This window comes from Macrotis lagotis, chromosome 8 (assembly GCF_037893015.1).
Source record: "Macrotis lagotis isolate mMagLag1 chromosome 8, bilby.v1.9.chrom.fasta, whole genome shotgun sequence".
In the NCBI taxonomy this organism is placed as follows: domain Eukaryota; kingdom Metazoa; phylum Chordata; class Mammalia; order Peramelemorphia; family Peramelidae; genus Macrotis; species Macrotis lagotis.
The window spans coordinates 82153017-82179022 of NC_133665.1; the positions used below are offsets into that span (position 1 = coordinate 82153017).

Here is a 26006-nt window from a genome sequence, read left to right on the forward strand (position 1 = left end):
GGACACAAATAATGAGAAATAATGCTATACAAAATAACGAAATGGATAATTTCTGAGGAATCTGAGAAGAACGTGAATCAAGGGAACAATTTTAAACTAAACTTTAAGCAATACTTAAAACAAATAACACTGAAAGGCATAGGGATTTTGATCAGTGTAATCCCGTGCCACAATTCCCAAGGACTAATGATGGTATATGCTCCTCACCTTCTGAAAGAGAGATAAAAGAACCAGAGTATAGGCTGAGGCATAGGTGTAAATATCTATTAGTGCATCTATCTACACATATACATACATGTGCATATGACAACATGTAGAGAGATGCTACCTTATAACACTTATACCTTTCCAATTCTTTGCTACTAAATAGGGCTGCTATGAGTATTTTTGTACAAGTGATGTTTTTACATTTTTTTATGATCTCTTCAAACCAGTAGTGGTATTGATGCATCAAAATGCACAGTTTTATTGCCCTTTGGGCATCAGCAATCATTTTTTTTTGCAAGGTTTTGAGTTTCACATTTTTCTCCCTCCCTTCCCTCCCCCTGACAGAAAGGAAACTAATTAGCTATTCATATATAACCATGCCAAACATAGATCCATTTTAATCATGTGAAAGAAGAATCCAATCAAAATAGGAAAAAAACCATTAGAGATTAAAAAATCATAATATATATGACAACTTTTAAAAATTGAATATAGTAAGCTTTGTTCCATATTTAAACTCCACAATTCCTTCTCTGGAGATGGACAGTATTTTCCACCACAAATCTTTTAGAATTATCTTTAATTATTATACTGTTGAAATGAACAAATCCATCATAGTTGATCATCACCTCATGTTGCTGTTAAGTGTGGACAATATATTTTGGGTTCTGCTCACCTCTCTCAGCATCAGTTGATATAAGTTTTTCCAGCTATTCTGAAGTCCCATCTCTCATGATTTCTTTTTTTTGGGGAGGTGGGGGGTTGTGCAAAGCAAATGGGGTTAAGTGGCTTGCCCAAGGCCACATGGCTAGGTAATTATTAAGTGTCTAAGAGTGGATTTGAACTCAGGTACTCCTGACTCCAGGGCTGGTGCTTTATCCACTATACCACCTAGCCGCCCCCTCATGATTTTTTATAGAAGAAAGTATTCCATCTTATATATATATACATATTCCACACTTTGTTCAACCATTCTCAATTGATGGGCATGCCCTCATTTTCCAATTCTTTGCTATTACAAAAAGAGCTTCTATAAATTTTTTTTGTATATGTAGATTTTTACTCTTTTTTGTGATCTTTGTGAGATTCAGCCTAGTAGTGGTATTGCTGGATCAAAGGTATGCACATTTTTATTGCCCTTTAGGTAATCTGTTTCACTGATTCACCAGTCTATTTCTTTGTGTGTGTGTGTGTGTGTGTGTGTGTGTGTGTGTGTGTGTGTGTGTTGTTGAATTTTTTTTTCTTTTTTCTTTTTTCTTTTTTCTTTGGCAAGGCAATGGGGTTAAGTGATTTGCCCAAGATCACACAGCTAGGTAATTATTAAGTGTCTGAGGCCAGCTTTGAACTCAGGTACTCTTGACTCAGGGCTTGTGCTCTATCCACTGCACCACCTAGCCGCCCCCACTAGTCTATTTCTTAGCAAGGAATAAACAGTTTTGATGCCATCAGGAGTATTTAGAATGGTTACAATTATTAAAATATTATTCTTTAGTTGTATGAATCATTGTTATATTGTATTTTATAGATTATTGTGGACAATTCTATTTCCAGTATAATATATTGATCAAATTCTCTAGGATATTTTGGGATCTATATTTGTTAATATTACATAGTTTGAGGTTTGCAAAGTCCTTGACAAATATTATATTACTCTGTTCTTATAAGAAAACTGGGAAAAAATGTTCTTATCTTTATTTTACAGATGAAGAAAATGAGGCAGAAAGAGGTTAAGTGACTTCCTTAGGATCACACAGCTAGTAAGCGTCTGGGGCAGAATTTGAACTGAAATCTTTCTGGTTCCAGGTCTAACACTGTCTACTACATCATCTAGTTGCCATATTATGTATCAGTCCATGAAAGATAATGAGCTTGTGATATATTATTCTAAATAGCAGATCATGTCTGACTAGATATTAAGTAGCTGGTAACTTTTAATAGTCTTAAGTGATGTGCTTCACAGGTTTCATTGTTTCCTATCATAGTCTATATTGTTCACTAAGTCCATGTTCCTTAAGGATAATTCTTTTGATATTTCTGATGTTTGAATTGATATTACACACTCTTCAGTTTTCACAAAAAATCTTGACCTGGCCATTTTTTTGTTAACATTTTGTTGACTAAGTTCAGGAGAATACTTCCTTTTGATTCAACTTTTGGATCTTGGATCTTACTTATTTCATAAACTCTTTCCAGAAGCAAACTATTCAGGTTATATTTGATAAAATTGATGGTATGTGGTTGTTTACTGTCATTTCTATTACTTGATGCAGTGATGATGCTTATTTTCTAATAGTATTTCAGTAGGTTCTATGTCCTATCATATCTTCTAAACCAGCTGGCTCAAACCTCTTCCTTTTAAGCCTTGGAGTGGTTTTGTTCATATTTCTGGGGTTTTGTTAAGATGCTTTCCAAATCTGTCATGATTTCTTTTATATTTCCAAAAATATACATAAAGAATCTCAAGGTATTGGTCCTTATTGCTTTAATTTAGATTTTCTTCTCTCTCAGTTTTGATTTTAGAATGTCGCTTAATTATCCACAGGTTTTTCTTGATATTTTTATTCTTATTGTACCTTACATGGAATATAACAAAGTATTTATTCATTCCACTTTAATATATTGGATTATTATGACCTCTGCATTCAAGCTTGAGGTCAAGCCTGGGATCATTATCTTTCCTTGTAGTACATTAAAAATTATTTAGTTATTGAGTTCAAATGTCATTATGATATTATTGGAGAAAGATTAACTGAGATGAAGATAATATTTAATATTTTTTCAATGGAACTTATTGCTTGATATCATTTATACATTTCAAGTGGACAGTAAGATATTTCTGGTTGACTTGTTTAGTTTAAGGACCATATTTGCTTCTATTTAGGAGAAATAACAATGAATCTACAGGTAACTCTAACCATAATAAATTTTAACTATCATGATTTCTGTCAGTTTTGTCATTATTGTGTTGGTGTCATGTTTTCAGTACTGAACTATTTTCTTTATTTATTTTGAGTTTTACAATTTTTCCCTAATCTTACTTCCTCCTCCCACCCCCCACCCCCCTGCAGAAGGTAATTTGTCAGTCTTTGCATTGTTTCCATGGTATACATTGATCCAAATTGAGTGTGTTGAGAGAGAAATCATATCCTTACAGAAGAAACAAAGTATAAGAGATAGCAAGATCAGACAATAAGATATCAGTTTTTTTCCCCCTAAATATAAGGTAATAGTCTTTGGTCTTTGTTTAAACTCCACAGTTATTTCTCTGGATACAGATGGTATTCTCCATTGCATAGAGCCCCAAATTGTCCCTGATTGTTGCACTGATGGAATGAGCAAGTCCATCAAGGTTGATCATCGCCCCCATATTGTTATTAGAGTGTACAGTGTTTTTCTGGTTCTTCTCATCTCACTCAGCATCAGTTCATGCAAATCCATCCAGGCTTCCCTGAATTCCCATCCCTCCTAGTTTCTAATAGAACAATAGTTTTCCATGACATCCATATACCACAGTTTGCTAAGCCATTCCCCAATTGAAGGACATTTACTTGATTTCCAATTCTTTTCCACCACAAACAGGGTTGCTATGAATATTTTTGTACAAGTGATGTTTTTACCCTTTTTCATCATCTCTTCAGTGTATAGACCCAGTAGTGGTATTACTAGATTAAAGGGTATACACATTTTTGTTTCCCTTTTGGGCATAGTTCCAAATTTCTCTCCAGAAAGGTTGGATGAGTTCACAGCTCCACTGCAATATAATAGTGTCCCAAATTTCCCACAACCCTTCCAACAATGATCATTATCCTTTCTGGTCATATTGGCTAGTCTGAGAGGTATGAGGTAGTACCTCAGAGAAGATTTAATTTGTATTTCTCTAATAATTAATGATTTAGAGCAATTTTTCATATGACTATGGATTGCTTTGATCTCATTTGTAAATTGCTTTTGCATATCCTTTGGTCATTTGTCAATTGGGGAATGGCTTTTTTTTTTTTAATATGACTCAGTTCTCTGTATATTTTAGAAATGAGTCCTTTGTCAGAAACATTAGTTGTAAAGATTGTTTCCCAGTTTGCTACATTTCTTTTGATCTTGGTTATAGTAGTTTTGTCCATGCAAAAGCTTTTTTAATTTAATGTAATCAAAATCACCTAGTTTGATTTTAGTGATGTTTTCCATCTTTTCCTTAGTCATAAACTGCTTCCCTTTCCATAGATCTGACAGGTAAACTAGTCCTTGATCTTCTAGTTTGCTTATAATATTTTTTAATCTAAATCCTATATTCATTTGGATCTTATCTTGGTTTAAGGTGCTGGCCTAATCTAAGTTTCTTCCATACTAACTTCCAATTTTCCCATAAGTTTTTATCAAAGAGAAAGTTTTTTTTTTTTTATCCCAATAGCTGGTCTCTTTGGGTTTATCAAACAGCAGATTACTATAATCGTCTCCTGCTGTTGCACCTAGTCTATTCTTATTGGTCCACCACTCTACTTCTTAGTCAATACGAGACAGTTTTGATATCTGATGCTTTATAATATAATTTTAGATTGGGTAGGGCTAAGCCCCCTTCTTTTGCACTTTTTTTCATTGAATCCCTGGAAATTCTTGGCTTTTTATTTCTCCATATGAATTTACTTACAACTTTTTCTAACTCATTAAAGTAATTTTTTGGAATTTTGATTGGTAGGGCACTCAACAGGTAATTTAGTTTTGGTAGAATTGTCATTTTTATTATATTAGTTCGACCTCTCCATGAGCAGTTGATGTTTTCCCAGTTATTTAAATCTGATTTAATTTGTGTGAGAAGTGTTTTGTAATTGTTTTCAAAAAGTTTCTGAGTCTGCCTTGGCAAATAGACTCCCAGGTATTTTATATTGTCTGAGGTTACTTTGTTTGTTTTGTTTTTAGGTTTTTGCAAGGCAAATGGGGTTAAGTAACTTGCCCAAGGCCTCACAGCTAGGTAATTATTAAGTGTCTGAGTCCAGATTTGAACCCAGGTACTCCTGACTCCAGGGCCAGTGCTTTATCCGCTGTGCCACCTAGCTGCCCCATCTGAGGTTACTTTGAAAGGGATTTTTCTTTCTAGCTCTTCCCGCTGTATCTTGCTAGTCATATATAGAAAAGTTGAGAATTTATGAGGGTTTATTTTATATTTTGCAACTTTGCTAAAATGGCTAATTGTTTCTAGTAGTTTTTTGGATGAGTTCTTGGGATTCTCTTGGTATACCATCATGTCATCTGCAAAGAGTGAGAGTTTTGTTTCTTCCTTCCCAATTCTAATTCCTTCAATTTCTTTTTCTTCTCTAATTGCTGAAGCTAACATTTCTAATACGATATTGAATAGTAGTGGTGATAATGGGCATCCTTATTTCACTCCTGATCTTATTGGGAATGCCTCTAACTTTTCCCCATTACATATAATGCTTGTTGATGGTTTCAGATAGATACTAATTATTATTCTAAGAAACAGTCCATTTATTCCTACACTCTCTAGTGTTTTTAGTAGGAATGGGTGCTGTATTTTGTCAAAAGCTTTTTCAGTATCTATTGATATGATCATATAATTTATTTTTAGTTTTTACAAGGCAATGGGGTTAAGTGGCTTACCCAAGGCCACACAGCTAGATAATTATTAAGTGTCTGAGGTGGGATTTGAACTCTGGTACTCCTGACTCCAGGGCTGGTGCTCTATTTACTGAGCAACCTAGTCACTCCTGTAATTGTTTTGCTAAGTTTTTACTTAAGATTTTTGTATCTATATTTATCAGGGAGATAGGTCTATAATTTTCTTTCTCTGTTTTAATTCTTCCTGATTTATGAACTATTTTCTATATGGATTTCAAATAAATATTCTAGTTCTCCATATATAATTGATTCTATTTTATATATTATCACTATTGTATATGTCTTGAATGTAGAAGTGAATAAAAATCTTTCTGTAAAAGGTGGACAGAGATCTTCCTCTGACCTCCATATATGCCCTAAAGTTATAAGGAAAAGAATGTGGTCAGAGTCTATCTGAGTGACTTCCACCTATAAGGCAACTTCCTCTTCCTATCACCAGCCTGATCTTCTAGTCTGAATGTGAATAACCTTAGGCACAAAGAGGAGCAAGCTTCCCTTTGACCTTCCATCTTCCTTCTCTAGTTGTGCTGATCCCTTTAGGGAATGAGAAAGAAGGTGGTTCTTGGGGGAGTAAAATTTCCATTTCCCTCTGGCTTCACTATTCTGAGATTTCTCAGACTTGATTTTTTTACACTGCCCCCCCCATAAGAGGTATTTTCTCAACCTCCTCATCTCTTAGCTTTTCAATTTCCTTTTGTGTGTCTTCTCTATTTAGAATATAAACTCCTTGAGGACAGGGTCATATTTTACTTTACTATTATTTTTTTTTAATTTGTCTTCCCAGCATTTAGCATGGAGTAGGGGCTTAATAATTATTTATTGCTATATTGGAGTTCATAGAAAATGGGTAAAAAAATGGAAAGTTATCTCTAACATTGTGGAAGTTAGGCTTTGAATAAAGTTTATTTAAAAATGTTTTAAAAATATTTTATTTTATTTTTCAATTATGTGCAATGATAGTTTTCAGTTCACTTTTGTAAGCTTTTGAGTTCCAAATTTTTCTACTTCTTTTTCCTCCCACCTCCACATGACAGCTTGACATCATGTCAAGCATATTTACATATTAGTCATGTTGCGAAAGAAGAATCAACCAAATAGGGAAAAACATGAGAAAAATAAAAAAAAATTTAAATAGTGAAAATAGTGTGGTTTGGTCTGCCTTCAGACTCCTTAGTTTTTTCAATGGATGTGGATGGCATTTTCCATCACAACTCTTTTAGAATTGTCCTTAATCAAAAAAAGACAGAGTTGATCATCTCACATTGTGTACAATGTTATCCTGGTTCTGCTCACTTCACTCAGCATTAGTTTATGCAACTATTTCCAGGGTTTTCTGAAGTTCTCCTCTTCATGGTTTCTTACATAACACATTCATATACTGCAACTTGTTCATCCAGTCCTCAATTGATGAAAGTCTTTCAGTTTGTCAAATAACCATTTTTTCCACCCTGGTTTATACTCAGCTTTACTGGGAAAGTTATTCTTGGCCAGTTTTTTTGCTCTTTAACACAGAATGTTCCAAGATCTGTGATCTTTAGGATAGAATCTGCTAATTCTTGTGAAATTCTAACTATATTTCCACAGTAGTTAAATATTTTTCTTGTTTGAAATATTCTGTCTTTCACCTGGAAGTTTTGAACATTGAATATGACATTCCTGTAAGTTTTCTTCTTGGGATATCCTCATTGGCTATTCTGATTCCTTTAATTTCTTTTTTCTTCTCTTATTGCTAACGTTAACATTTCTAATATAATATTAAATAGTCAAAGTGATAATGAACAACCTTGTTTCACACCCTGATCTTATTGGAAATGATGCTAGTTTATGCCCTTATGGCAGTAGATTTTCCTAAGATTTACGGACAGATTGGAGACTGGTTGGTGACCCTCATCTTGTCTTAGTCCTTCTGTTGAGATTATGGGATTATGGTTATTTGACAACTTCTTGGAGCCAAAGTTTAGAGTTGGATGAATCAGGTGAATGCAAAAGTTGGATAAGCAGCTCTGCAAAGGGCATGGCAAGTCCCTATACTGCAGGTACTAGTTCTTTTTTTTTTTTTAGGATTTTTTTTTTTTTTTTGCAAGGCAGATGGGGTTAAGTGGCTTGCCCAAGGCCACACAGCTAGGTAATTATTAAGTGTCTGAGTTTGGATTTGAACTCAGGTACTCCTGACTTCAGGGCCAGTGCTCTATCCACTATGCCACCTAGCTGCCCCGAGGTACTAGTTCTTTCTGAACACTCCTACACTTTATAGGATGATGACTGACTATCCTGGATTGTAGATTTTTTTCTTTTTTGACAATCGGAGATATTCACATCTTTAAATTACAGCAGGGAAGCAACCAGTAGTCAGGAAAAGATTGAAGATTAGTGAGAAAATAGGGATGATAGAGGGGCCTTTGGCTTGAGATGATAGGATATATTGTGGTATATAGAAGAGTTTGTGCATATAGAAGAGTTTGCCTTCACAAACAGAAGGGCCACTTCTCTTTGTGATACAGAATTGTGAAGGGGATAATAGTAGAAACCATTTGAATATGTGATCATTATCTTATCAGTAGTAACTGATGGTTGTTTTCTCCCTTTGATTGGAGAGGGTAGAGTGTAAAGATTTCTCTAAGAATCTTAATTTAAGAAGAATACTTTAGCCAACCATCTCTTCATTTCACACATGGTGACATTTCTCTAGAATTCATTGGACTCCTTGGAATCTCATCATCCTTCAAGATCAACGCTGAAGTTCATACCCCTGGCTCTTGCAACCCTTTACTCCCTCTGATTGGGGAGAGTAGAGAGCTTCTGCCAGATCCTAATTACTTGAACTCTTCTGGACTTTATTTTTTCTTTCCCAAAGTTCATCTATTATATATATATATATATATATATATATGTATACATATATACATATATATAAATATATATGTATATATATATAAAAACATATATATATGTTTTTTAAAATTCATTTGTATGTACATGCATATTTTTAAGTTCCACTCTCTCTTCCCATCCCCACCCCCTCAGTGAAGAGCAGTCAGGTTAGCATTGTACTTACATATTTTTGATAAAAATGTATATAGATTAGTCATTTTCGTCATGAGGAAGTAGGATTAAGGGAAAGAGGTACAGAAGAGATAATTTTTATAAAGTATAAGATTCTGAAGGGCTGCTTTTTTTGTTTTTTGTTTTTGATTTTTTGTTTAGTTTTGTTTTTCCTTCTCTGGATGGAGATAACATTGTCCATAGCAAGTCCAATGGTAGTCCTAGCTCTCTGAACTGCTGAGAGGAGCTACATCCATTAAGGTTGATCTTCTCACAATGTCATTGTTAAAGTGTACATTTTTCTCTTGGTTCTCTTCCCTTCACTCAGCATCAGATCCTGTAACTCATTCCATGCTTTTCTAGAGTCTAAACATTTATGGTTTCTAATAGAAAAATATTCCTTATTATTCATGTACCATAACTTGTATAGCCATTCCCCAACTGATGGGCATCCCCTCAATTTCCAATTCTTTGCCACTACAAAAAAAGAGCTGCTATGAATATTTTGGAACGTGGGACTTTTCCATTTTTTGGAACATGGGACTTTTCCATTTTTTGGTGATTTCTTATGGATATAGGCCTAGAATGGCAATTGCTGGGTCAAAGGGAATGAACATTTTTATTACTCTTTAGTCATAGTTCCACATTGCTCTCCTTTTCTTAGGGAGTTTATTGATGGTTTCTTCAGTTTCTTTTTCTGGAGTAATTTATTTCCTCTTCTGTTAATCTGGGCAGTTTGTATTTTTGTAAATATTCATCCATTGCATTCAACTTGTTCAATTTATTGGCATATAGTTTGGTAAAGTAACTACAAATTATCTCTTTAATTTCCTCCTCATTGGTGGTTAGTTCACCCTTTTTGTTTTTGATACTGGTAATTTGGTTATCTTTCTTTTTTTTTTAAATCAGATTAACCAAAGGTTTGTCTATTTTATTGGCTTTTTTATTAAACCAACGCTTAATTTTATTTATGAGATCAGTAGTTTTCCTGCTTTCAGTTTTATTAATCTCTCCCTTAATTTTCAGAATTTCTAATTTGATGTTTAATTGGGGATCTTTTTTAGCTTTTACTTTTTTTTAGTTGCATGTCCAATTCATTGATCTCCTCTTTCTCTATTTTATTCATATAGGCAGTTAGAGATATAATGTTTCCCTTCAAAACTGCCTTGACTGCATCCCATAAATTTTGGTATGATATCTCATTATTATCATTTTCTTGGATATAATTTTTTATTATTTCTATTATTTACTGTTTGATCCATCCATTATTTAAGATGAAAGTTATTTTGTTTCCAGTTAGTTTTTGATTTATCTTTCCATGACCCTTTATTACATGTAATTTTTATTGCATCATGATCTGAGAAGTGTGTTTTTATTTTTTCTGCCTTTCTGCATTTGATCATAAGTTTTTTGTGCCCTGTACTTGGTCAATTTTGGCCATGTATTGCTGAGAAAAAGATAGATTCTTTTCTATCCCCATTAAGTTCTATCTTATCTAAGGTCTGTCATATCTAAACTTTCTAAGATTTCATTGACCTTCTTAACTTTCTTCTTGTTTATTTTGTGATTAGAATTATCTTGTTCTGAGAGAGGAAGGTTTGATGTCCCCTATTATTGAAGTTTTGCTGTCCTATGTCCCTTTTAATGAGATCAATTTTTACTTTTACTTTATCTGAGACAAAGATCACTACCCTTTAATTTTTTTTTATTTCAACTGAGGCATAATATATTTTGCTCCATCCTTTTATCTTTGCCCTGTGTATATCTCTCTACTTCAAACGTGTTTCTTATAAACAACATATTGTAGGATTCTGGTTTTTAATCCATTCTGCTATCTGCTTCTGTTTTATGGGACAGTTCATCCCATTCACATTTTCAATTAAGATTACTAATTCTATATTTCCTTCTATGCTATTCTCCTCTATTTTTCTCTTTTCTTTCCTCTTATTTCTCCTCACCAAAATTTTGACTTTCCCCTTTGAGTTCCCTTTTAAAATTTAACGTTCAGTTTATTTTTCACGTTTTAAGATATAACTTAAATAACTTCACCTTTCCTTCCCTATTATCAGTCCCTTCTTCCCTTATCTTTCCCTTTTCCATCCCCCCTTCTCTATAGATTAGGATAGATTTTTTTTTTTTAGGTTTTTGCAAGGCAAATGGGGTTAAGTGGCTTGCCCAAGGCCACACAGCTAGGTAATTATTCAGTGTCTGAGACCGGATTTGAACCCAGGTACTCCTGACTCTATTTCACCACCTAGCTGCCCCTAGGATAGATTTTTAAACCCAAGTGGGAATGCATCTTATTTCCTCTCTGGGCCAAATCTATTGAATAGAATTTACTCAGTATTCACACTCTCTCTTCTTTCCCTCTAAAATTATAAATCTTTGTGCCTCTTTACCTTTTTTTTTAATCTCTCAGATTCTAATTACTCAGGTATCATCAATCACAGTTTGAGTATTTGATGGCTTAATAAGCTCATATTGTTATCAAAGTATTATCACAGATTGCTTGATAAGCAGCATTGTCTCAAATTACATCAAATTATAATTATAGTCATTTTTTATCTTACTTCCTGTTCACTCACTCTCTTAGGACACACAATCCTTCTCAGGAGCCAAAGTACCATCCAATGCCAAATCATTTATTGAAGTATTTGTGCCCCTTCCTCCATGCCTATTTTCTCTTGCACTTGACCTTCCCCTCCCCACCCAGGGTACTTAACCCCTTGTTAAGTGAAGTAAGGATTAACTCAATCCCTTATGTAATTAAGTACAAGAACCTTAAAAGGCTCTAAGCACCGGGAGGCTCTGGAGGGCTCACCTGAGAACTTTACTAATGATTGTAAGTTACAGAGACACTAACTCAGGACTACCCAGTTTATGATACCCTCATCAGAGTAAGTGCTAAGCCTTGTCAAAGGATAATGAGACACAGGTTTAAAGTTAATACCCTTGCTTTTCATCAGGGCTTTTTGTCTCAAACTTAATGAAGTCATCTTGGGCCTCTTCAGTGGAGAGACAGACCCAACTGTACCCATATCCTGAAAAATCCAATCTCTTTAATTGTATTCTACCCTTTAATTATAAACTTCCCCTTTTGGATTGCATACAGTTTGATGGTCTTGATCAACATTTGCTTTGTTTTATTTTTTCCTTCTCCCCCCCTTTTTTTTAGGTTTTTTGCAAGGCAAATGGGGTTAAGTGGCTTGCCCAAGGCCACACAGCTAGGTAATTACTAAGTGTATGAGACCAGATTTGAACCGAGGTACTCCTGACTCCAGGGCCAGTGCTTTATCCACTGCGCCACCTAGCTGCCCCTCCTTCCCCTTTTTATGCAACTTTTGAATCCTGTATTTGGCTGTTGAATTCTCTGTTCTGTTCTGGTCTTTGTGTCAGGAAATTCTGGAAGTCTTCTATCTCATTGAACATCCATCTTTTCCCCCTACAGTATATGCTAAATGTTGCAGGGTAGTAAATTCTGGGTTGTAATCCCAGGTCCTTTGCCCTCTGATATAGATGGTATTCCAGGTCTTCAGATCCTTTAATGTTGAGGCTGATAGGTCCTGCTTTAGTCTGATTGTGTTTCCTTTTGATTTGAATTGTCGTCTTTTTTGCTGTTTGCAATAGTCTCTCCTTTATTTGAGAGTTCTGGAATTTGACTATAAAAACCCTTGGAGTTTTTATCATGGAATCTCTTTCTGGAAGGATTTTGTGTATTCTTTAGTTACATTGTCTTCTTGTACTTGCACGTTTGTACAGTTTTTCCCTAATGATTTCCTGCATGATGTTTTTTCAGGTTCTTTTCTTGCTCTAGGCTTTCTGATAGTCTGGTGATTGGTAGAATGTCTCTTCTGGATCTGTTTACAAGTCATTTGTTTTTCCTAAAATGTACTTTATTCAATTTTTTCAGCCTTTTTATTTTGTTTGATGTGCTCTTGTAGTCTCCTAGATTCATTGGTTTCTATTTGTTCAATTCTAAGTTTTAGTTTTATTTTCTTCAATTATCTTTTGTGTTTCCTTTTTAAAGGTGTTGAATAATCTGGTCAATTTAATTTTCCTTCATGCCTCATTTCTTTTTTCTATTTTTCTTCTTCCTCACTCCTTTGTTTTTAAATTATTATTTAAACTCTTCCATGAACTTTTTTTTTTTTTTTTTTTTTTTTTTTAGGTTTTTGGCAAGGCAAATGGGGTTAAGTGGCTTGCCCAAGGCCACACAGCTAGGTAATTATTAAGTGTCTGAGGCCGGATTTGAACCCAGGTACCCCTGACCCCAAGGCAGGTGCTTTATCCACTGCGCTACCTAGCCGCCCCTTCCATGAACTTTTGCATTTGAATTCAATTCATAAACTATTTTGAGATTTCCTCTGTGAGTGATTTTTCACTGATTTCTTCTTCAGATATGTCATTGTTAACATCTTGATCAGTAAAGTAGTTTTCTATGGTAAGAGCTCTTTTAGCTTTTTTAGCTTTTTTGCTCATCTTTATTGTTGTAGCTCTGCTCCTGGGGTATAGGGATTATAGATCCAAGTTTGTTTTTTTTTGTTTGTTTGTTTTTTTGCTGGGACTAGGATCTGATCCTTGCCTTGTTATTGGCTAAGATATTGTCTATGTAGTTCAGGCCTTGTCTTTGAAGATGTTTGTTTCTTCCTTTTTGTTAGGTTTTGACTTAGCAGTGGTTTGTTTCCCACTCAGTCCTGTCTTTTGCCCTGGTGTTCCCAGGGTTCAGAATTTGTTTGGTGTTGGGATCCTGCTGGCTTGCTATCTAGCTGCTGAGACCTCTGTTCTTGTCAAGCTGTTGGAACCTGTGACCTTTCCCACTCTCCCCACTCCTGGGCTTTACTTCCCCTTTTCCCCCTAGAGAGACAGACCTTCATTGAACATCCTCCATGTTGTCTACTGCAGAAAACCTCTTTGAAACTTCTCTTTTTCTTGGTGGAATCTATAGCTTGAATGTCAGAATAGAGGCTTCAATTATGTTTCTAAGGGAAATGCTCTGGGAACATATTAACTTCATGCTGCTATCTTGGTTCTGCCCTGGAAGTCTCCCCCTCTGCACTTTATCATTATCCCTTTACCCCCACCCCCTCTGCCCCAACTCTCCAATATCCAGGTACTTGAAGGATACCTTTCCCCCTTTTCAACTTCTTTTTATGTTGAAACATTATCATTATGAGCCTCCTCAGGGATAGTTCAATATTAGGAAAACAATTAACTTAATTGACCATATGAATAACAAAATTAACAGAAATCATATGATTAACTCAGTAAATGCGGAATAAGTCTTTGACAAAATACAGCACATGTTCTTGTTGAAAACACTAGAGAACATAGGAATAAATGGAGTTTTTCTTAAAATGACAAGCAGTAGCTATCTAAAACCATCAGCAAACATTAGATGTAATGGGGATAAATTAGCATTTCCAATAAGATCAGAAGTGAAACAAGGTTGCCCATTATCACTGTTACTATTCAATGTTGTATTAGAAATGTTAACTTTAGTAACAAGGAAAGAAAAAGAAATTGAAGGAATTAGAATAGGCAATGAGGAAACAGAACTTTTACTCTTTGCAGATGATGTGATGGTATATTTAGAGAACCCTAGAAAAATCAACTTAAAAACTTCTTGAGGGGGCAGCTAGGTGGCGCAGTAGATAAAGCACCAGCCCTGGAGTCAGGAGTACCTGGGTTCAAATCCGGTCTCAGACACTTAATAATTACCTAGCATTGTGACCTTGGGCAAGCCACTTAACCCCATTTGCCTTGCAAGAAACCTAAAAACAGACAAAAAAACCCCCCAAAAACTTCTTGAAGCATTTAAGAACTTTAGCAAAGAAACATGGTATAAAATAAACCAACCTAAATCATCATTATTTCTGTATATGACTAACAAAGTCTAATAGCAAGAGATAGAAAGAGAAATTCCATTTAAAGTAACTGTAGCCAACATAAAATGCATGGGGAATCTACCCTCAAGACAAATCCCAGAAACTACATGAACAAGATTATAAGATGCTTTTCACACAAGTAAAGTCCAATTAAAAAAAAATTGAAAAAATGTTAGTTGCTCATTGATAGGCTGAGGTAATATAACTTTTTAAAAATGACAAATCTACCTACTTAAAATTATTTATTCAGTACCATAACAACCAAACTACTAAACAAATTATTTTACAGAGCCAGAAAAAATAATAATAAAATTCATCAGTAGGATCAAATGTTTAAGAATATCAAGGGAATTAATGGAAAGAAAATGCAACAGAAGTTGTCCTAGCAGTACCAGATCTAAAACTATGTTATAGAATAGCAGTCATCAAAATTGTCTGGTACTGCCTAAGAAATTAGAGGAGGGGATCAGTGGAATAGATTAACTATAAAAGAAACTGTTAAATGACTATAGTAATCTATTTGACAGAAACTGCTTGGTAAACTGGAAAACAGTATGCAAAAAGCTAAGCAAATATCTCATGCTCAATACCAAGATAAGGTTGTACTGGGTACATAAAGTAATACCTTAAGCTAATTAGGAGAAGAAGGATCCAAGGAAAGGGCTGAAAGGTATGACTAATCAAGAAATAGAGAACATCTTAAATTGCAAAATGATTTTGACTATATTTAATTAAAAAGTTTTTGCACAAACAAAACCAATGTAACCAAGATTAGAAGGAATAGTGTTTCTGGTAAAGGACTCATTTCTAAAATACTTAGAGAACTGAGTCAAATTTATAAGAATACATGTTATTCACCAATTGATATGTACAAGCAGTTATCAGATGAAGAAATTAAAGCTATCTATAGTAATATGGAAAGATGTTTTAAATCGTTATTGATTAGAGAAATTGTCATTTTCCTTATGTTTCATTTCTTGCAACCTGTTAGATTATTTGATGTTTTCCACATTTTTCTCCTTCTGGGTATTCAGAATTTGTTTTACTCCTGATTTTTTTTTAAACTTGTCAATCTCTATAATAAACATTTTATTGATATAGAATTGGTTATTTTGTCCCGTGTACTCCCTTGACTCCTTTATCATCTTAATCTCTGACTTTTACTTTCTGTTGCTGTTTAAGGAAAACTAGAATATTTGACATTATTTCCCCATATTTTTATATTATTCTTTTTTTACATTTAATTGGGCAAAATGATGTTAAAGTATTCTTTCTGTTATTTCTATTTTCTAATATATATATCCATGTACCTACTATATTTTGATGTGATTTTCCATTACCTTTTCACAGATCTTCAATGGATCTTCATTCAATTTTGATCTTTGACAGCTACCCTTTTTTATTATTCCTTAATAGCCCCACCTTTCTTCCTATGGTTTTTATAATGGTATTGACTGCTACGTATAATACTTTTTGGAGTTTCTGTAATTTTTTTTACTTTTTTTTCAAATATTGTAAAAGAATTCATTATGTTTTCAGTAGAAACCCTCTTTTTTGTAGTATTCTTTTTTATTCAGTGGATTTATGAACCCCCTAAGTGAATCAGAATTAGAATTTCACTCTTTATATATGCCCCTCTTCAAAATCATTTGAGGTCTCCATGCTATTTTTGTCATTTGCTTCATCATTTGTTATAATTTCAAGAATTTGTCTTAACTGATCTGATTTATTGACTTGTTTCTTCCACTTTTCTTTACTGTTTAGAAATTTCTGTTTCATTTTCTAGGCTTAGAGGTATAATTGTTTTTACAGCTAGGTGGAATGGTAGAAAGAACATTGGCCTTGGAGTCAGGAGGGCTGGAGTTTGAATCTGGTCTCAGACCCTTGACTCTTAATAGCTGTGTGACCTTGGGCTAGTCATTTAACCCTTATTGCTTTGCATCCATTTCCATCATCCTGACTCATATTTGGTCATTGGACCCAGATGACTCTGGAGGAGAAAGTGAGACTGGTGACTTTAGCACAACCCCCCTTACTCAAATCCAATCATGTGCTTGTCATGGCATTACTTCCCTGATGTTGTGGTCTTCCTTGAGAATGAAGGACAGATTTTGTGTGAGTTTGAAATATGTTGCTATATGACTTGGAACTGAAGTACCATTGGGAAAAAATGGTATATAGATTCCCAAGTATTTATATATATCTATATATTTTAGAAATGAGACCTTAATCAGAACTCCTGTGAAGATTGTCTCCAGTAATTTTAAATGTAATTTCTCTTTCTGTCTCTTGTTCTTAGGCTTTGCTGTTCATATACAGAAATCCTGATGATTTATGTGGGTTTATTTTATATCCTGCCTCTTTGCTAAATTTATTCACTGTTTCAAGGAGTTTTTTAAGATGGATTTTCTTGGGTTTTCTAAGTATACCATCATATCATCTGCAAAGAGTGAAAGTTTTGCTTCCACATTGCCAATTCTGATTCCTTCAATTTCTTTTTCTTCTCTTATTGCTACTGCTAGCATTTCTAATACTGTTGAAAAATAATGGTGATAATGAGCATCCTTATTTCACCCCTGAATTTATTAGAAATGCTGAGTTTATTCCCATTAAATATATATATATTTGTTAATAGTTTAGATAGATATAATTTTAAGGAAAACTCCATTTATTCCTAAACTTTCTAATGTTTTTAATAGGAATGGATGTTGTATTTTATCAAAGGCTTTTTCAGCATCTATTGAGATAATCATATGATTTCTGTTGGTTTTACTACTGATATGTTTAATTATGTTGATGTTTTCCTAATGTTGAACCAACCCTTCCTGCCTGGTCTAAATCCAACCTGATCATGGTGTATTATCCTGCTAATAACTTGCTGTAGTCTCATTGCTAAAACTTTAAGATAAAGTTATTTAATTTCTACCCATGTTTGATCCACTCATTATTTAAGATAAAGCCATTAACTTAAGTTCTTAGTTTATCCTTCCCTGACCCTTTATTAAATGTAATTTTTATTGCATCATGGTCTGAGGAGTGTGTATTTATTATTTCTGCTTTTCTGCATTTGGTTTTAAAGTTTTTGTGCAGGTCAGTTTTGGTGAAGGTCAAAACTGCCTGATACTGGTTAAGAAATAGAGTAATGTGGATCAGTGGATTAGGATAGTTTCAAAAGACTGCAATAAATGACTACAGCAATCTACTATTTGAGAAATCCAAAGACATCAGCCTCTGGATAAAAACTCACTATTTGAAAAAATTGTGGGAAAAACTAGAAAATAATATGTCAGAGACTGGGCACAGATACATATCTTACACCCTAAAATAAGCTCAAAATGGGTTTAGATATAAAGGATGATGCCATAGATAAATTAATAGAACAAAAAATTCTCCATCTGTATGGTCTATGTAAAAGGTAAAAATTTATGACCAAGCAAGAATTAGAACACATAAACTGCAAAATGAATGATTTTGACTGTATTAAATTAAAAAGTTTTTGCACTAATAAAATCAGTGCTGCCAAAATTAGAAGAAATGCAGAAAGCTGGGAAACAATCTTCACAGGAGTTCTGATGAAGGCCTCATTTCTAAAATATATAGAGAATTGCATCAAATTTATAAGGTCACAAGTTATTCCCTAGTTGATAAATGGTCAAAGGATATGAACAGTTTTTTTTTGCAAGGCAAATGGGGTTCAGTGGCTTGCCTAAGGCCACACAGCTAGGTAATAATTAAGTGTCTGAGGCTGGATTTGAACTCAGGTACGGCTAACTCCAGGGCCAGTGCTCTATCCACTGCGCCACCCAGCCTCCCTCAGACAGTTTTCAAATGAGGAAATTAAAGCTATATATATATAAAATCCTATGAAAAAATGCTCCAAATCACTATTGATTAGAGAAATGCAAATTAAAATAAATGAGTTTTCATTTCACACCTATTAGATTAGCCCAGATGAGAAAAAAAGGAAGCTGATCAATGTTGGAGAGTTTGGAGGAGGATTGGGACATTGATGTATTGCTGGTGGAGTTGGAATGAATCCAACCTTTCTGGATAACAATATGGAACTTTGCTAAAGAGCAATAAAACTGTTCATACCCTTTGACCAAGCAATTCCAATTCTAGGACTATATCCAGAAGAAATTGTAAAAAATGGGAAAAGTCCTATACATGTTCCAAAATATTCATAGCAGCTTTTTGTAGTGGCAAAGAATTGGAATTTGAAGGGATGCCCATCAACTGGGGAATGGCTAAACAAGTTATGGTACGTGAATACTATGGAATATTATTTTTCTATAAGAAGCAATAAATGGTCAGACTCTAGAGAAGCATGGAATGACTTATGGGATCTGATGCTGAACGAAAGGAGTAGAGCCAAGAGAACAATGTATACATTAAGAACATTATGAGATGAACAACTTTGCTGGAAGCAACTCCTCTTGACAGTCCAGAGAACTAGGATAACTGTATTTGATCGATTATGGACTGTAGTATTCCCAACCAGAGGAAGAGAAACAAAACAAAACCAAAACACAGCAAAAAAAAAAAAACCCTTCTGAATCTGATGAACACTTTATAAAACTTATTTCTTATGTATCTCGTTCCTTTAATCCTAATTCCTCACGCAAAAATTACTAATTTGTAAATATGTTAAACAAAATACGTATGTAAAATGCTAACCTGACTATTCCCTGCTGAGGGGAGGGGTGGTAGGAAGGGAGGGTGGAGGGAAACTTTGTAACCTGGAAATATACATATACAAATGGTTGAAAATAAATAAAATTAAAACTGGGAGCTTTCTAGCTTTGCACCACTATCTTGGCTCCAACCCCCATTTCGGGGCATAATTCTAAAGGCATTCCAGGTTGAACTAACTTGTAGTTCGAAATAAGTGTATTAATATGCTTGTTTTTTCATAACTCTTTCAACATAGCTCCTTTGTAAAAAATCAACTTTATGGTAGAATATTAGAACATTAATTTGCATTTGTTTAATTTATAGTGATTTGGAGCATTATTTTGCTATTCATAGCTTGGATTTCTTCAATAACTTTCAGATTTATTTTTTATTTTTGATTTAAGGCAACCACTTCAAAAAAAATGCCAAATAAGGTCACAAATAGTAGAACATTACTTTAAAAAACTGAACAGAACACGATGAAAAGATTACATAAAACTCCAGAAAGAGAACTTATGAACACTATATGGAAATGGAAGTATAATTTTATAACTCTATTTTTTATGTTTTCTTAAAATATGGCTAATGTAAAAATATGATTTGATTTCACATGTATAATTGATATCATATTGCTTTGCCTTGGTGTGGGACAGAGTTTTGAAACTCAAAATTTAAAAAAGAAAAGAATGCTAATAATAAATAATAAATTAAAATATATTTAATAAGAGCATTGTATTTTGTGTACAAGGAAAAACCTAGATTCAACAAAATTATAAGATCAAAATAAAAGTCAAGAGAGAAATAACAAGTTCATATATATATATATATATATATATATATATATGGACAACATTTACCTAATATTTATGGTGATATTATATAATACATGACATAAAACTATAAAATTACATCAGAAAACCCAATGAGCATATACCCACAGAATGATGTGTTTCTGTGTTTGAGCATGTATATATGTGTATGTTTTAAAGGTATTGTTTAGTTGAAAACATTTCTGCTTGAGATATAATTAATCTCTGAATATATAAGTAGGGGGTTGACTGCAAAGTAATTAAGAGTTCACCTTTATGTTCCCTTATCCAGCTGCTGCCAATCTGTCCATTTTATTCTCCCAGGTTTTCTCTAGTTTTTATTCTGCTTGAACTTCTAGAATTAGTTTGGGAGAGAATTTAGACTTTTACTATGACTGAATTTATTTACATCATTCTTCTGATTTTTTTCCTAAATTTTGACATTAGTGATGAGTTAGTGGGATAGCCTGTATGAAGATTTGAATCCTAGGCTGATGCAACATCTGTCAGTTTTCATTAAGCTTTGTCAATGTCCTCATTGGATTATGACTATTAATGCTGCATTTTGCTATGCAGAAACAAATTTATTTTGTAATCAGCAATGTAAAATGTGTGACATAAAGGTGTAGTTTTCTATGAGAATGATTTGTGAAAACTTGTTTGTTCCCATCTCATATTTTCATCAAGGAAGCCTTTGATATATATGTAGATCTCTTAGGGAAAATGATATTATTATTTTTCTTTTCTTTTGGAATTTTTTTCTTCCCCAACATATCTTGTAGGACAGCATTCTACTAGTGATGCTTTCAAGATTGCCTTCCATATGGCTATTCTTATGGTCTACTTTCCTGTACTGTTTGTGACTTCTTATATGCTATTTCATCCTTCTTTTTTTTTAAATATGTGACACATCAGGACTTGAAGTTTTAGTGTGCATTTAGGCTAAAAATGTAAACATCTAGTAAAATAATCTACAGATTTGTTCCATTTTTCTGTTATTTTCCTCCTGTCAATTTAATCCATTAATACTTGAAATGATATGGTTCACTTGGGTCTCATTCTATTGTCTTGTTTTTGTTTCACTCCTTTTCATTTTTATGTGGCAATACTGTTCAAAATCACCAAATATTCTACTCCATAGTGTTTATGAATGAAGTTTTATTCTCGCTTAGTCTTATCCTTGGTGCCTATATATCTTTTCTTGACAAAGATTTGAGGTTTTTCATGAATATGTTAAACTGGCGCAAAATTCAATAATATATATTCACAATAAAACACTATTTACTGATTCCTGTCTTGTTACTATCAAATGGAAATAGAATAGAGATGCTGACAAGATACTGTCATGGAGAATATCTTTTTCAAGGTACATTTGAATGAGGAAATCTTTTTATATGATAAGGCTCTCCAAGTACTCCTTTTTGCAGATGACATTATGCTGAATGTTGCCATACCTAGAATATTATAGTATCATTTTTTGTATTATAGATTCCCATGATTATTCAAATTATCTTCAATGATTTAAAAAATGCCTTTTATTCAGATTATGCCATGTAGATAGCTGTATAGCTCATTGAATTAGTATGTTAATGTATATAGCTTGGATAAGAAAGCAAGCTGAATTACATTTGGGAAATTGGGTAGTGTTTTTTACAATCACAATGCTTCTTACTGATACAAAGACCCATTTTTTGACATAAATGTTGTCCTAATGATACCATGTGGTTCATAACTTGGACCATTTTAATCTCCAGCAAATGAAAGATGTGAAAGATTGGAATCCGAGAGACCCATTATGGATGCAAGTAGGTTGTATATCTTAAGAGATATTATTGTAGAAATGTATTGGAAAAGGAAGGATGTCAGTCATATTGTTAGAATAAGATGGACAGCCCAACACTTAGTTGCTCTAAAATCTTCCCAATGTATAAAGATATAGAGGAAAGATATAAAAGAAGGCTTCCAGTTATTTCGATCCTCTGTGGAATATCCAAGTATACATGAACCAGATTTTCAGAGGGTGAGAAGACATTGCATGGGCTTGTCATCTTGCACCATTGAAGGCAATGCTCACCTCATTGAGACTGCTAAGATATTTCAATATGAAAGTTTAGTATCTTAGTTTAATTTATTACAGATCAGAAACTCAACTAGGAATATTCGACAGAAAAATTGAAATCTAAATCTGATATTTGTTTATCCTTTTTGGCAATCTCTTGATTCTTAGGTCAAAACCATCTAAGAAAACAAATAAATTGCAAATAATTCAAAGGCTCTTTATATTTGAGATTTCATTTCAGTCGAGAAAAATACGGGAATATTTTTATTATATTCTTCATTATTATTATTATTTTCTTTTTATTTTATTCTTTCTGACCTAGAAGAAAAATAAGGGGCTTGTTATAACAATTTCCTTTCTTGTTGCTGTACAGGGGAACTTCAAGTTCTCTATCTTGTCCCTTTTCCCGATTATCCCCTACTTCTTGCCTTCTGCTCCAGATAGATGAGAATGCAACCAAAAGAAAGAATAAACTAGTTGTTAGCTTATTTTATTGAGAAATGTGAGGTCTTTTCTTTTTCTGTGAGTGCAGGGTAAAGGGATATAGTTCTTACATGATTTGAAAATTTTTTATTTTGTTGTAGACTGAATGAAATATATTCTAAGAAAACCACTGCAGGAAGCAGAGTTGCTATTTGAAGCAGGATTGTTAAGTGGTGAGGGATAAGAGAACTCATTCATATACTAGTTGAAATTGGTCTGACACTTTCTTCATAATAACCTTGTTAGGTAGATAATGCAAATATTATTATTCTCATAAATTTTATTTATAGATAAGAAAACTGAGACTCAAAGAGCTGGGACTTGAATCTTGGTCTTATGACTGTATCTTAAGATTTTTTTCACTATGTATCATCCTGCTATGTGAATGTATATATTTAGAAAATTCTAAAGAGTACTGTACAATTCCTTATTCACCTTTATGTGATGTCTTTTGGTCAGGGGACTTTAAAATCAAAACTCATAGAGGAAGTTGGATGTTTCTTTTTTGTATTATTGTAAAGGTTTTTGTAATATATTCGTGCCTAGATTTCTTTTTTTTCTTTTTGCAAGGCAGTGGGGTTAAGTGTCTTTCCCAGGGGTTAAGTGACTTGCCCAAGTTAGGTAATTATTAGGTAATTATTAAGTGTCTGAATCTGGATTTGAACTCAGGTCCCCCTGACTCTATGGCCAGTGCTCTATCCACTGTGCTACCTTAAAAATTGTTGTTATTAATGTAGAGGAGTTGAATAAATATATTTTTTGGCTTATGAATAACATTTTCATTAATGCCTTTTCTTTTTATAGAAATATCAAGAAATTGCTGAAGAAAATGAGGAAAAGTCAGCCCTTATGGAAAAATCCAATGAACAGTTGATTCTTGAAAATTCACAGTGTAAAAATAAGTTAGCTGAGACTCAAAAAGAACATACATCCTTACTGGCAGCCTGTGCATTAATGTCTGGTGCTTTATATCCTTTATATAGTCGATCATGTGCCTTGTCAACACAAAGAGACTTTCTTCAAGATCAAGTTAACACGTATGACATGCTCAAGCAGGAAATTAGAACTCTGGTACAGGCTTTATCAGATGTAGAAGAAAAGAAGCAAAATGCCAAGTTAAAGAAAAAGCATTTCAAAGGATTGATACGTGTATTCCGGAAAGGTGTTATTGCCGTTTTGGCAGCAAAAAGACTTCAGATTCTTGGCCAAAAGTGTGGCTCTCTTTTTACGTGGATGGAGAGCTTCAAAGAAGGCATAGGAATCTTAGTATGTACAGGAGAACCCAAAGAGAACCAGAATTTGTCAAGTAAGATAACTAGTTGTTTTCATTATGTACATTACTGATAAGTATCAACTATGAATATTCCAAATGATTTTATGGAAACTATTTGAAATATACAAGAATAAAACAATCTATGCATATGTACATGCATATATCTATCTTAAAATAGACTGAATTTTTTTTTGTGTATGAAGAGATAAAAATGTTGACAAAGTAGTATTTGTCTCTTTGTGGTATGTTAAGCATTATTATTTTTTCTTTGATGAGCCTTGCTACATCTGAATGACTTTTTCACTGCAGAGTTAAAAGTGATTAAAAATTTGTAAAACTCTTTTTCATTTATGGTAATTATACATTTTACAAAATAATTTCAGTGAATTAAGGAAAGAGAATTCGTCCTTGAAAAAAGCCATCTATGTAACTCAAATATCACTCTAATCTATGCTTATTAAAGTAAAAATTACTTGAAAAACCAACTTAACTTTTCCAGCTAACAATGTATTTGAAAGTATTTTTAGAGCAAAAAACCCCTCAAACCCTTCCCTGATCTCCCAGGTATTTTTTTTTTTTTAGCTTTTTTTGCAACACAAATGGGGTTAAGTAACTTGCCCAAGGCCACACGGCTAGGTAATTATTAAGTGTCTGAGACAGAATTTGAACCCAGGTACTCCTGACTCCAAGGCCAGTGCTTTATCCACTGTACCACCTAGCCGCCCCATCTCCCAGGTATTTAAGAGACCTTTTACACAGTGACTTAAATACTAAGATCTTTTTCTTCCTTGTTCCTCCCCCCTCCCACATAACTTTTGTGGCCTTATTTAATATTGAAGGCATACATAATATGCATTAACAGATCCAAATTTCTTGGGAGAAACCTCATACACTTGGAAATAGATCTCTCTATATATAGATCATTTCCAAAATAGCTGAATATCATAGTTACAATTAAATATGCATTTTATCACATTTTTATATTTCATATTGACTTTCCCTTTACCCCAGGACATCGAACAGAACAAATGCGTTGTCTTCAAGCAGTTAGTTGGCTCACTAGTTCTGAACTTCTTGCTGCAGTAATCAGTTCTATGACTGAATTACAGGAAGTGGTTTGTAAAACAGGTAATATATTTTCATTTTCTAGAAAAATCTTTTTTTTTTACAAAATGACCAAAAATTGCTTTTTATGCAAATTTCAAATTTTAATGTGCTTGTTTTTCTCTAAGTGCATAAATATGAGTTATTTACCTAGGCATGTGTAAATTAATTGATAAACTACAAAATACCAAGAATTTTTCTTTATTTTTGTGGGAAATTATTTATTAATTCAACTTGGTATTAGTTAATTCAATTAAAATTAAATCAATTTAGTAATCTTATTGTGTTTTTCTATAATACTTGATTTGTCTAATGGAAAGGATAAAAAAATTTTGATTTAATTTTCTTCAGCTTGTGCTTCATATGTCCTTACATACATTTGACTTACATTTGTTTATTTCTAATAGTCTTTCTTCTCCTTAATTTCTGTTCACAGCACTGATTTCAAAGGAGGATAAATTTATCATTTACCTAGCTATCAATTTTCTTTTAAATTTCAGGAATGTGTTTTTATTTGCATTTATAGTTTTTAGAGTAGTCTAAGTAGACTACTGCTCATTTTCACTAAGTGCTAATTCAGCTGCAGAGTTGCTTGTAGTTGTTTCTTTAAAACATTCTTAATCTAGAATCTATGAGATGCAATTATTTTATTGATATAATTACTGATTTTTAGTTATTTTAGTTTCAGAAGTTTAAAGGTTTTCCATATTTGTCTTTATTTTATTTTTTATTTTATATTTTTGTTTACCTCCAAAAAAGAATTTATTTATTTACATGGTTATCTCATTGAATTTGCTCTTGGTTTTAGTTTTTGGAATAAGATAGATTTATTATTTATCATG

At 33.3% G+C, this 26006-nt stretch overlaps 1 protein-coding gene across 6 annotated transcripts in view; it reads left to right on the top strand.

The window, feature by feature from the left end:
- CCDC171 (coiled-coil domain containing 171) overlaps positions 1 to 26006 on the top strand; it is a 459446-nt gene that overhangs the window by 205479 nt on the left and 227961 nt on the right. For all 6 annotated transcript variants that reach the window (XM_074197551.1, XM_074197553.1, XM_074197549.1 and 3 more), the window contains 2 exons: positions 23592 to 24093; positions 25072 to 25188. In XM_074197551.1, coding sequence (XP_074053652.1) covers positions 23592 to 24093; positions 25072 to 25188 — 619 coding nt within the window. The remainder of the gene's footprint in view (positions 1 to 23591; positions 24094 to 25071; positions 25189 to 26006) is intronic.